Source organism: Helianthus annuus, chromosome 1, assembly GCF_002127325.2.
Source record: "Helianthus annuus cultivar XRQ/B chromosome 1, HanXRQr2.0-SUNRISE, whole genome shotgun sequence".
Classification (NCBI taxonomy): Eukaryota; Viridiplantae; Streptophyta; class Magnoliopsida; order Asterales; family Asteraceae; genus Helianthus; species Helianthus annuus.
In genome coordinates, this window is record NC_035433.2 from 142,900,620 (window position 1) to 142,913,196 (window position 12,577).

A 12,577-nucleotide genomic window follows, 5' to 3' on the forward strand; every position below is an offset into this window, starting at 1 on the left:
CGAACAGCACTATCCGTTCGGTTGGTCTAACCGATCGGGTAGCCTGCTCGATCGGCCGGGAGGCTCGATCGGCTTGGACAGTTCAAGTGGATTGTTTCTTCCTTTGAGAAGGATGTGTTTGTGTTTGATGGTTTGAACTTTTGAAGTTTTTGCAGCATTATTTGAAAACATTGAAGTATCCTTACTTTTCAAGTTGGTCGACCGAACAGGTCGTTCGATCGGTTAGGTACTTCATGGTATGGTCCTTAGCAAGGTGTCACTCGATCAGACGGTATGTTCGATCGGGTGGCACTCCAATGCGTCGAACGAGTTGAAAAGTGATTAAGTGTTGAAGCATAATATCTCATGATTCGAACAGTAATGTTTACCAATCGAGTAGCATATTCGATCGAACATCACTTCGTCAATAGTACACTTCATGAAACTTGTAATGTGTGGGTCCATGTGCTAGCCGATCGGCTGGCCCGGTCGATCGGCTGGTAAGTCCGATCGGCTGGGCTGTTCGTTCGAACAACCTAGCCGTTCAGCCAGTATTTCTGACCTGGTCGGCCTGTCGTCTAACACTTGGTTGCTTTGATTATCCTGATATGATTTTGAGGTATTTTGATAACGAGTTGAACCATAGGACATGGGTTCTTACTTGTTTCACTGGTTCGGACAGGAATCACCCAAGTCCGGCCAGTGAACTGTTCTGAACGGCAGTTTAATGTTTAACCCGGGATCGGTGAACCTCGTAGTTAGAATCCGAACCTTGAACCACGTGGTCGTTAGAATGATTAGTGAGCTGGTTCAAGCTCCGTTTCTACCGGTTCTAACGTGTTGAGTGCAAAAGAGTTGAAAGAAAGTCGGAAAATCCGTCTTTCAATCTGTCACACCGTGAAATGTTAAGATCTATGATAGATTTTAGTTTATTTATGTGGAAATCAGTTAGATCTAAGCTATTCACGGTTGAATGAGGCCAAAGTATGATGTTCTTCAAGAACACCATGATGACATCATCCAAGAACACTTAGATCTTGGTGATTTCACGGTTAGAAATCAAGATTTGAAAGATAGAAAGGTGTAGAATCGTGTAATGATTAAGAACGTACAATATTTGGAGTGAAAACTTACCGAAATTGAGAGAAATCTGAGAAAAGTTGAAGAACAAGGGTTGGTTCGGTCAGAGCTTTCCAAAAGTGGAAATGAAGACAATGACAGCCCTATTTATAGGCTTCCAAAAGGGGAAAGTGGTAAACGATCGAACAGACATCCTGGTCGGCTGGCCTGCTCGATCGAACAGGCTGTTCGATCGGCTGGCTCGTTCGATCGGAGTGTCCTGTTCGATTGGCAACACTTCTTGAGTGTTTTTGCGACGATTTTTGATGTTTCAATTTCGATGGACGATGATACGAATACGATAGAGTTCCTAATCAAATTACTTTTAGTCCCAACTACTATATCTAACATAAGCATCCTAGTTTCACATTTCGGCTTCGATTTCGATTGAGTTCGATTGCTTTTCGAGTTTCGATTCGATTTGATGGATCACCACACATAACAATATAACGTAAAACACACACAAGTAACACATAAGACACACACACACGTATAACAACACCAAAGTTCGCATAATTCGAGGCTCGAGTTCGATGATTGATTTGATAATCTTGATTATGGATTAATTAACTTTATCGCATTGCTACTTCCTACCATCCAAGATCGATTAATGATTCACATTCGATTGACATTCGATTCATTTGATTAGACAACACTTACTCCACATAATACAAAAATTAAAATAGACTATTTACAGATAAAAGGGTCAAAGTTTGACTTTGACTTTCGAAAACACGAGGTGTTACACTTATTACCCTTTTACTAGTTATCTCAACTTCTGCACAGAAAGGTGAGTTTAGATGTGTGATTGTTAATAATACATGTTATCTTTAAATAAAAATGTAGATTAATCTCATCCTATAATATGTTTTTACGTATAAGAATTTCATATGTTTTTGTTAACTTTATGGATTGTGTTAGATGTTGGGATTATTAATGAAGGTGGTGAGGGCGATGACATAGATCGACGCACAGGTGAGGCACTTGAGAATTTGCCGAGCGGAAACTGTGGTAGAGGAGATTGTCACACGCTGTGTACCGATTTGCATGGGAGCGGCGCTTGGGGAGAATGTTCGGGTGCAACAGAGTGTCAATGTCATTTTCAGTGTTAAAAACCTCCATGTTACCTTGTTTAAGATTATCAAAAATATGGTGTATTAGAGATATTTCTTTTCATAGTGTATGCATCATAATAATGATTAAGTATAAGATCGGTTTAATCTATATTTCTTTCTAAATACAAAACGTTGTCATTGTGTTGGTTATCTATTTTGTGTAATGTTCAATGTAACTAGAGGAATGAAATTAGTTAATGAAGAAATTTAACTTTGAAAAAAAGACACAAAATGCTTTGTTTTATATAAAATATAATAAAATTTTATAGCAGTTTCTGATAGCATGTTTAGGAAGTAAACCAAACTTTCACATCTATAATGAAACGAAGAAGTAACAAACAAATTGGCTGATTTGGGTTAACAAAAAGTTGCACATTGGTCAATTTATGTCCATTCAAATCATACAACATGTATATTGTCACACCCCCAAAATACCTCATGCCGAATACCCCGCGAGGCGTGTGACGTAACAGGATCTAGCCACTAATCACATTGAACTAAGAGTAATAAAATAAATTCGAAATCTAATTCAAATTGTAATTCAAAACATCTGATTAAAACAATATACGTTCAACGGAAGCATTTGCAATAGTTCTAAGTATCTGAAAACAACTTGTTCGCAAAACATAGCATAACATCATATATGATAACAATGGTACGACCCATGACATCCATAGCTCCTCCGATTGCAAACTCCGTTTCATGAAGTCACCTAACGACCTGCAAGCATCCAGAAAAATTGTATCAGCATGCAGCTAGCGAGTTCACAGTTTTGTTTAACGCAATGTTGGTAAATGTTTAATTTAACGGCATGCCAATAATAAACTCGTTACCGAAGTGACGTTATGTTTGTTTGCCCTCATCAATGCCCTAGATAGTGAAAGAGAGTAGAGAGAGCTTGCCCTAGATCCAGCGAAGTTATAGGTGCGGCAAGGGAGGTTGTGGTTGCAGGGGAGGCAGTGATGGACGATGGGTTGCAGGGGAGGCAGTCAGGCAGGGGTGGTGGAGATGGTGGGTACGGTGGTGATGGTTGGTGCGGTAGAGTTGGGGTGGTCGATAGGTGGGGGTGGAGGCAGTGAAGGTTGAGGTGCGGTGGGTGGCGTCGGTGAAGGTTGTAGGGTGGTGGTGGTGGTGGTGCGTTGAGAGAGATTGGGTTGTGGTGGTGACTGGTGGTTACAGAAAAAGAGAAAAGAGTTTAGATTTTTTTTATTTTTCAGTTTTGAAGATAAGTTCCTCAATAATAAGTCTTTACAATATAACCCCTATGAATGTAAGATGACAAGTATGCCCTCATGTGCTAGGCACATGACTATACTTAACAAAAAAATCTGATTGAGTTAGGCTTAAAAGACAAACCGTGCAAGATTTTGAAACATAAAGTACAAAACTCGTCAACTTTTGCGCTAAAGATAAGCGCCCGTAATTTGGTGTAAACATGAAGGACAAAACTAAACCTCTGATTTCACTATTCTTTGCTAAATCACTTGCCAATGTTACAAGATTTTAATAATGATAACAACCTGATAAAAACACCTGAGAATCAAACAATCATGAACCATGCAACAAAAAGTTATAAGACAACAAAACATTAACCGGTTGCATAAACAACTAAAAGGCAGTTTGCCATTGTCTGGTTCAAACTATTTAGGTCTCCATATCCAAGCATATGCAAGTATTCTGGGCAAGGACTTCCTCAACATAGAATCTGTATGGATAAATATATTATTAAAATTTGAGTTACTGGTAAGTCAAATAAACAAAATAAACAAGATTCATTTGAAGCATTGATATATTATCAATAAAAAAAAAGCATGCATTTCACAAACAGAAAACAGCCTGAGTGGTTTGATTAAAGACTGCAATAAGGGCGGGTTAGGTAACAAGTTGAAACAGGCCTCGCCGTGTTAGGTTGACCGGCACAAACTTTTTGATTTTTTAAAGATATATATATATAATGAATTATTATGATTGCAAAAATGAGATAATTACAATAACTATCCAAATTTTTGGATAAAAAGATTTTGAAGAGGTTGTTTACTTGTATGCTTTAAATATAGACTTTGACCGAATTTCAACCGTTTGACCTGTTCTCCAATGAGTAAAAACTTCCACTTTAGGTTTGACATTACATATGCACAAACACCTAAAAGAAATTGTGAACTAAATGAATTAAAATCAAGTAAACAAGCACATTACCCTCTTATACAAAAAGTAACAAGGGACACGTGTTGTTACACACTTCAATATTTCAAGGAATTTGGCGACACAACGCTTGGAACCGGTGGACATAGCAGATTGCAAATCCGCACACACCTTTTCCTTTGTGAACCGTCATACGAACTGACGTATTAGAACCAGTGGAATTTTCCTAAGCGGTACTTCATCTCCACAAGAGTCGTAACGGTTTGTGCAAACGGTATTTCGACCCTATAAATTAGCAACGTTCCTTATCCCATTTACATTTGGAAAATCAAGAACCGTTGTGCACACTCTTCTGACGATGTCTCTTCGTCTCCGGACCGCAGCCTCTTCATCTCCGGCGAGTCGTAACGGTTGCCTCTACGTCTCCTGTGAGTCATGACCGCCGCCTCTACGTCTCCGGCGGGTCGTAACTGCCGCCCCTTCATCACGCATATGGATCTCTCTAATCGATCTTGACGAAGTAACCGAAGTGATTAAATTCTAATTCACATACTTCAAAAGATTGACTAGGATGACTCCCGAAGGATTGTGGAATCTTCATATAAAAGTTCAAACAACATCAAAATTCGAAAAAAAAAAAAGGACAGCAAAGGACTGCCAGCAAATCAACAAATCAAATCGCAAAATATGAATACAGTTTCAACGAAGAAGTTGAGTCATCGCAAATCGAATATTCAAATACCGAGAAGGACAGTCAAATTTCAATTCTGAAAAAAGAGAACAATACACAGACGCAAGAAGAAGGCAATCAACAAAATCATAATTTGAAAAAAAAAAACCCTAAAGTACGAGGGCTTCGAAATCGCATCGGTTAAATTTTCTGTAACAATTTATCTAATTCAATTCATAAGATGGTTTTTAATGTTTTGGAAATCACGTGATTTAAACTAAAAAGTCAAAAGGAAATTTTAATAATTAACTAGAAGGACACAAGTATGAAGACCATAACATTCAAAGCACTAGAAGAATTTACTTAAGATTCTTGAATTAAATATCTACGAACAGGCTTCTCGCCTCTAAATGCAGTGAGAACAAAAACAAAAAACAAAAAAAAATTGAAGTGGTTTGTCATAACATATTACATAATCTTTTCTTGCAAAAATAAGATCATGCGCGTTCAAATATTTGTTTTAATAAGTTTGAGTAATAGGGCCAAACCACAAGGACTATTTGTTTAACTAACTCTAAAAATAAACATGTCAAAAGGGCTTTAATCCCTATGTCAACCGCTTAAGGTTGCTAAAATCTTCTTGACTATCAACAAGATATTTCCATACATTAATGTGCAAAAAAAACACAACTCACAGATAAGACAAGGGTGTTCACCTTTAAATAACGAAATGGGATCTGTTTGAAATATCAAGAAGTAATTGCTCTTTGATCTCTATACCTTTCTTCCTTGCTCAACACTAACCTCTTCATCATCCTCGTCATCAACTACTGTATCTAACTGATTAATCAGAATTAAAGATTCTGTGTACGAGGTCACAGCTAATGTGTGACATTGGCTTTCAATCCCAAGATCATTGATGTGTTCTGAGAAGGGGTCATAATCTATAAGCACTTCAAAATCTCCATCGTTATTTTCCATTCTCATCATAAGTTCACCGTTCCACCTAAATTCCAACGGCCGACTTAAACAATATGATGGTTTGTCAATGGTGAAAACCTTTGTAAACGATTTTGAATCACCATTTTCCATCATCCACACTTCAATTATATCGTCCATTAACCACTCCTGAAGCACGGCAAGAGAATCACAAAGGTTGAATACATGCAACCCCGTTGAATCATGGAATGCTAACTCACTAGGGAGGTATATCTCTCTAAATTCTTCACTTGTCAAATCAAATGAAATAAGAAAACAAAATCCAGTATCACCACCAATGGCGTCTCCAACACCAAACCAGTAATGAAAACCACGTATGGTTACCTGGGAGCGAGGCCCCATGAAATCAGCTAAGCTATCAGACAGATTACCAAATGAGTTTCTCCAAACCCCAGAGCTTAAACTAAAAACCTTAACCTGCCAACGGCTGCTACAAGCTACATCTTTCATCTTCCTTTCGGTGATCTTTACAATCTTAGGGTCACTAGTTGCAGGGCAAACCCCAAAGCCAAAAGTCGCTTCATCGTATCCATCCACATCAGGTACAGGGATAGCAACTGATTTTCTAATCGAAGGATTCCAAAGAACAGCCGTCGCCTCTCGAGGAGGATATTCAGCATCATCGTCATGCCGATAAAAACCGAACAAGCAAACCAATCCACAAGAGGCACCGACGACATATGAATTCCAAAGTAGGTCAACCGACAAAGGAACAGCAAGAGAAACCTTGTTTTGAGGGAACGTATCATCCTCTACAATCGAATCATATGTTTCCTCACCGTACACATTGTTGTACTTTATAAGCAAATGCTGCGGTTGATCATGGTTATGGACGGTGTACTCAGCAATGAAATCAGAAGACTCGATAACACATTTCCATGCTTTTGAAACAGATCTGACCCGAATCAATGATCTTATAGGAAGCCTTTTGATGATTTCCACTTGAATCTCGAAAGGTATGTGATCAGACATTTCTATTTCGGGGTATCAATTGTGATCGAAACCGTTTAATGCAACATTAATAATATGTAAAAGTAGCAAATTCGACAAAATCAATCACTTATTTCGCCTGCAAAGGTGAATGCAACATTAATAATAGGTAAAACTAGTACATTTTGTGTGGAGCATTATGTCGAACACCTGGTATACCAACGTCCAATATTATCAAATAGAGAGCAATTACATGAGAATATAAAGATAGACACAGTACCATTTAGGGGTTTACAGATTACATAGATGATATTAACAATATTTTTCTCATAGTTTAGGGTTTGTAGATTACAAGATTAACAGTGAATTTAGACATTAAAGCGTACCAGATTCTCCAAATTGAATGGTCAGAGATGATGAGATAGGGTGGCCGGACCGTCAGACTGCCTTCGAGGACGGTGGGCGCCGCCGTAGCCCGTCGGAACGCGGTGGTGAGTATTAGTAACGAACTACGCGAGGGTTTGATCCGATGAGAAGTGGTCGGTTTTGACTAGAATTGGCAAAACAAGCTCATCCAAACGGTTTAGTCACTAGGTTAGAATGTGTTATGAAGTAATGGATAAAGAAAGAGTAGGTCGGATTGTATATGAGATAAAAACCAAACGGGTCAGGATGGGTATTAGATAAAATCACTAAACTATTTACTGCCCGTAGATATCTCTTCACAACTGTGACTTCACCAATCACCGCTGTATTACTTTCCTATCGTTTTTCGTTTAAAAATAATGAAAAATTTAAAAATAATAAGAAAACTAAAAATAATAAAAAAAATCTAATTGAGGGATTTGTATATAATTCCATGTGAGTTTTGACTTATGAGCTACCCAAATGTATCATATGCCTAAAAGAGCGTGAATTTGCAAACAATAGCAAATGAAATACCTGATGTATTCACAAACGCAGATGGGGAGACAAACAGGGGCACAACTTCTAGTGGGCGGGAGGGGGCAGCCGATCGAACTTTTCGCTCGATAGTGGAGAGTATGTAGTTTTCGTATAAATTTTTTTGGGTATATGTGTTTTCGAACCTCTGATCGGAAATCTCAAGCTTCGTCACTGGTGACAAAGTCAAATATACCAACACCAAACCACCTGCTTGAATTGAAGTAACCATAAAATGATTACAATATCAAGAAAATGTGGGAGGTAAATGGTTCCAAAAGATAAGCATATAACATGGAAAGATCAGAGTAAAGCGATTAGTATAACCCTTATAAATACAAAACTCTAAAAGTGGTTGAATACAACCCTAGAATGGGTTGGATATAAAAACAACAGAAAAAAATACTGATAAAATCCCGATAGAGAACGAAATCCTGCAAGTGAATAATGGAGTTTCAGAAGAAACTCGAGTACCAAACAAATATGAGATCTCAATGAATTATGTACAAAATTGTACAGTATGGAACCATAATAATGTATTTGTATATGTTATAGAAACAAATTTTATCGATGACTTAAGATTACGTACACAAAATTGTGTAAGAGTATACATGAATAACCGAAATGACAAGATGACTTAAAGTTACTGACAAACTTAATGTTTTCGAACGTGCAATGTGAAATCATCAAATACAAACCCCCCCCCCCCCCCCCCCAAAAAAAAAAAATACCCATTTAATCCCTTTCAACCCAAAGTTAATTAAATTCATGCAAATCTATATAATTCAAATTTTATAATCCATTAAAATTTCGGGACGTTACAGACAATCAAGTTCAGATCCAAGTGTCGAGACGTTAATGTTTTTATTCCAAAGTGAGGAAATTTTGATGGAATATGAAGATAACAATAAGGCCACAAAAGAAATTTAGTGTTACTTTTAAAAATGTTTGACAAACAAAATAGGATGAGTTACGAACAAAACCCTACTTGTTTTAGAAATGAAAATATATTAAAAGGTGCAACTTCAACTCATTATTATTTTATTATCCAAGTGTCTAGACGTTAATGTTTTAAAAGTCATGGTAGTCGTGGTTGGTAGGTGGTAGTTGCAGGTGGTGGTGGATGGTTGTGGTTGTGGAAAGAGTGGTTGGAAAGATGTGGATCAGAAAAAAAATTACTTGTATACATGTAAATAAACAAGTTATAGGTTTATTTAGGTGAAAAGACTTACATGCCCTTGCTTTTATCTATAAAATTACCAAAATACCCTTGTAGTTAATGGATTTTTTTGGATGGAGTTAGAGACGGGGAGCAAAATGACGATAAGTTAGAAAAATCAGGAAGGAAAATGGTTACTTTTAAACTACTGACGCAAAACCGTTAAAATGACCAAATACAAAGAGCAAAAATGGAAGTTAACACTTATTTCAATATCAGAAAGTCTTATTAGGGTGTTAAATGGTGGTGTTCCTTGGTGGTTAATCAAACTTGACACAGACCAAAAAAAATTATATGAATTTAAACATGACACTAGAATATTTCACACGTATTTGGACATCACATAATACAATTAAAATGATGCGTATAGTTACATTTTCACATCGACTTTACAACTCAAATAAAAAGTACTTATATACACATAGTCACATTTTGACATGGATTTTTCTGAATTTCTACATACTACTCATTTCAAAATCAACTTTACAACTCAAAACACAAATATTTATATACACATCACAATGAACACAAAACATAAACAACTCAACGCCATTTCTCGTTTGATATTTAGTTAAAATATTCTACAAAAGTATTCTACAAATAAATAACTGTCGGAAAGGAGAAAATAGATAGTATAAGGACTAGTGTGTAAAATGGTGTTCTATATAAACACCATTCTTGTATCCCTAATGTCTTGTACAATACAATTTTATCAATACAATTCATACCCGATTCAGAGATTATTCTCTATACCAAACAACATGGTATCAGAGCAGAGTTTCTGATCCGTGAAACAATCAACTTCAAAATCAAAATCAAAATCAAAACCAGAAACCCAAAATCAAAACCAAAAACAACTTCAAAGTCTGACCTGATTATCATCGCCGCTGCAAGAAACCCTAGCCACCATCGTTTCATCAGTTCCGGCGAATAGGGCTGTAAACGAACCGAACGTTCAGCGAACATTTCGTGAACCGTTCGGCGGGAAGTTCGTTTATGTTCGTTCGATTAGCTTAACGTACGAACACGAACAAAAAATTTCGTTCGGTTAGCTTAGCGAACGAACGCGAACACAGGTCTCGTTCGTTCGACTACGTTCGTGAACGTTCGGTAATATGTTCGGTTACGTTCGTTCGTGTTTGTTTGATTATATTAAAAAATAATAAACAATAAACCTTTGAAACCCTATTTTTTAAGTTAGCTAAAGTTTGGACATTCTAAGACATTTTTGGGGATAATTATGTCTAAGAGCATTCACAATCAAATCTTTTACTCCATCTTTATAATTGCACTAAAAACACAACAATTTTTCTCTTTTCTTTTTAATTAAATAATATCTTTTATACTTTTACCATAACCTTTTCTTTCTTCTCCACTAACACCCACTTTCAAAAAATATTAAAAAATTTATAGATATGAACAGTATTTTCTCCAAATTTACTGATGAACAATAACTTTTTCTGTTTTTTCTCTCTCCTCCATTCACAACAATTTACAACCACTCTCACATATATAGAGGTTACATTCACATACATATAGAGGATCCATTGTGAATGCTCTAAGTTAGTTAAATTTGATTCATCATTTGATGGTATAGTAGACTTTTTGTGTTTTGATTTATCATTTGATGGTTGTATTTAACTACTTTTATCCAATGTTTAAGGATACAAATGTTTTATTTTTTTTAATTTTCAAGTTAAATGTTCGTTTGCATTTGTTTATGTTCGAGACCAGTGTTCACGAACCGTTCGTGAACAACTGAATTTCCTTAACGAACGAACACGAACATAAACTTATGTTCGGTATTCGTTCGTGAACAGTTCGCGAACATGTAAATTTCCTTAATGAACGAACACGAACATGACCTTGTTCGTGTTCGTTCGGTTCGATTACAGCCCTACCGGCGAAACCTAACAGTTTTTTTTGCTGGGTCGATTCTTCGCACAACATCAGCCGTATAACCCAGCCCTAGAGTCCGTGTTGCCGCCGCTGAAAAACCCTAGTTATCATCGTCGCTGGAAACCCTAAAATTCGTCACCGCCATCGCGTTCATCTCTGCTAGCGAACCCTAAAACCTGCCGCCGAATTCATCTGTGCTGGCATCAGCCATCAGTTACAAATCCGCTGGTGTTTGGGAACCGGATTTGTAGAGAGGAAATAGGAAGAGGAAGATTGTCTCAACGAACCCTAAAGACCTCTTAAATCCGCTGCCTAGCTTTGTATTTTTTATTCCGCCCAGATCAAAATCTTGAACGCGAGTTCAAGTTGCCGGTGTATTTAATAAATACGCCGGTAAGATAATTTCGCTGCCTAGCGTCGGTATTACGAACGAAAATTTTGAACGCGAGTTCAAGTGTCCAGCGTATTTGATAAATACGCCGGGTCAGCTGCTTGTTTAATAGCGGTATCTAGACAAAAAAAACGGAAACCAATCATGGAAAGAACAGTGCTTGGATTTTTTATTCTGGTGCCACTGACACCATGACGTTTGAACCATTAGACATACGATCAACGTCCAATCCTCAAAAAACTCAAATTCACATTGCAAACAACGGAATGATGCAAGTGAAAGGATGAGGAACAATTGAAATTTCCGCAACTATGAAATTATCAAATTGTCTTTATGTTCCATCATTATCGCACAAACTGCTCTCAATTAGCCATATTACCAAAGAGCTAAATTGCACAGTACTAATGCATCCTACTTTCTGCGTTCTACAGGATATCAGGACGGGTGTGATTATTGGACGTGGTACTGAGTGCCAAGGATTGTACTACGTGGATGAAGTGGCTCAACATGGTACTGTGATGTTAGCTCATGGGACTGAAAACCGGGAAGCATGGCTATGGCATAGACGTTTGGGATATCCATCCCATGGTTATTCGCACCTTTTGTTCCCAAAACTCTTCCCTTCAAATGGAAAATAGATTGTGAAACCTGTCTTCGCGCTAAAAGCCATCGACAACCATTCAAACCTAGCAATACGAAAGTTGCTTCACCCTTCTCACTAATCCATTCTGATGTGTAGGGTCCTACACCTGTGATGGGGGGCAGGGTCTTCGGTACTTTATACTATTCGTGGATGATTGCACTCGCATGACATGGGTATATTTAAAAAAAAAAAAAAAAACAAAGCCGAAGTTTACGAAAAATTTATCACATTTTATGCTATGATTCAAACTCAATTCCGAACTCAAATCCAAATTCTTCGATCCGACAATGGGGGGGAAGGGGGGGGGGAATTTGTCAATACATCCATGAAACAGTTTTTTAAAACCAAAGGATTAGTTCATCAAACCTCTTGTTCTCATACCCCCGAACAAAACGGTGTTTCCGAACGGAAAACCCGTATTATTCTTGAAATGGCTCGAGCCCTTTTGACTCGAGCCGTATTTTCCATTAACTCTTGTCTATTAGTGATTTATTTTAGTGTGTTCATAATGTGAAAAAAATAATTTTTC

The 12,577-nt window shown here is 37.3% G+C and overlaps 1 protein-coding gene across 2 annotated transcripts; it reads right to left on the reverse strand.

Annotated features, from left to right (window-relative positions):
* Nucleotides 1-3,649: 3,649 nt before the first annotated feature.
* On the reverse strand, nt 3,650-7,566 carry LOC110882844 (putative F-box protein At1g32420). 2 transcript variants are annotated; one of them, XR_002560252.2, is made up of 3 exons: nt 7,341-7,565; nt 5,742-7,093; nt 3,650-3,918 (listed from the first exon to the last, which is right to left on the reverse strand). XR_002560252.2 is itself a non-coding variant. In XM_022130763.2 (2 exons), exon 2 carries the CDS (start codon nt 6,994-6,996, stop codon nt 5,800-5,802), a length of 1,197 nt encoding a protein of 398 aa, XP_021986455.1. In that variant the 5' UTR covers nt 6,997-7,093; nt 7,341-7,566; the 3' UTR covers nt 5,743-5,799. The 2 variants fall into 2 exon arrangements, 1 of the variants encoding a protein (XP_021986455.1); XM_022130763.2 differs by lacking the exon at nt 3,650-3,918 and having other exon boundaries at nt 5,743-7,093; nt 7,341-7,566.
* Between the last annotated feature and the right edge of the window lie 5,011 nt (nt 7,567-12,577).

Coding starts and splice junctions, on each gene's coding strand:
- LOC110882844 (XM_022130763.2), bottom strand. CDS start 6,996: ATGTCTGATCACATACCTTTCGAGATTCAAGTGGAAATCATCAAAAGG.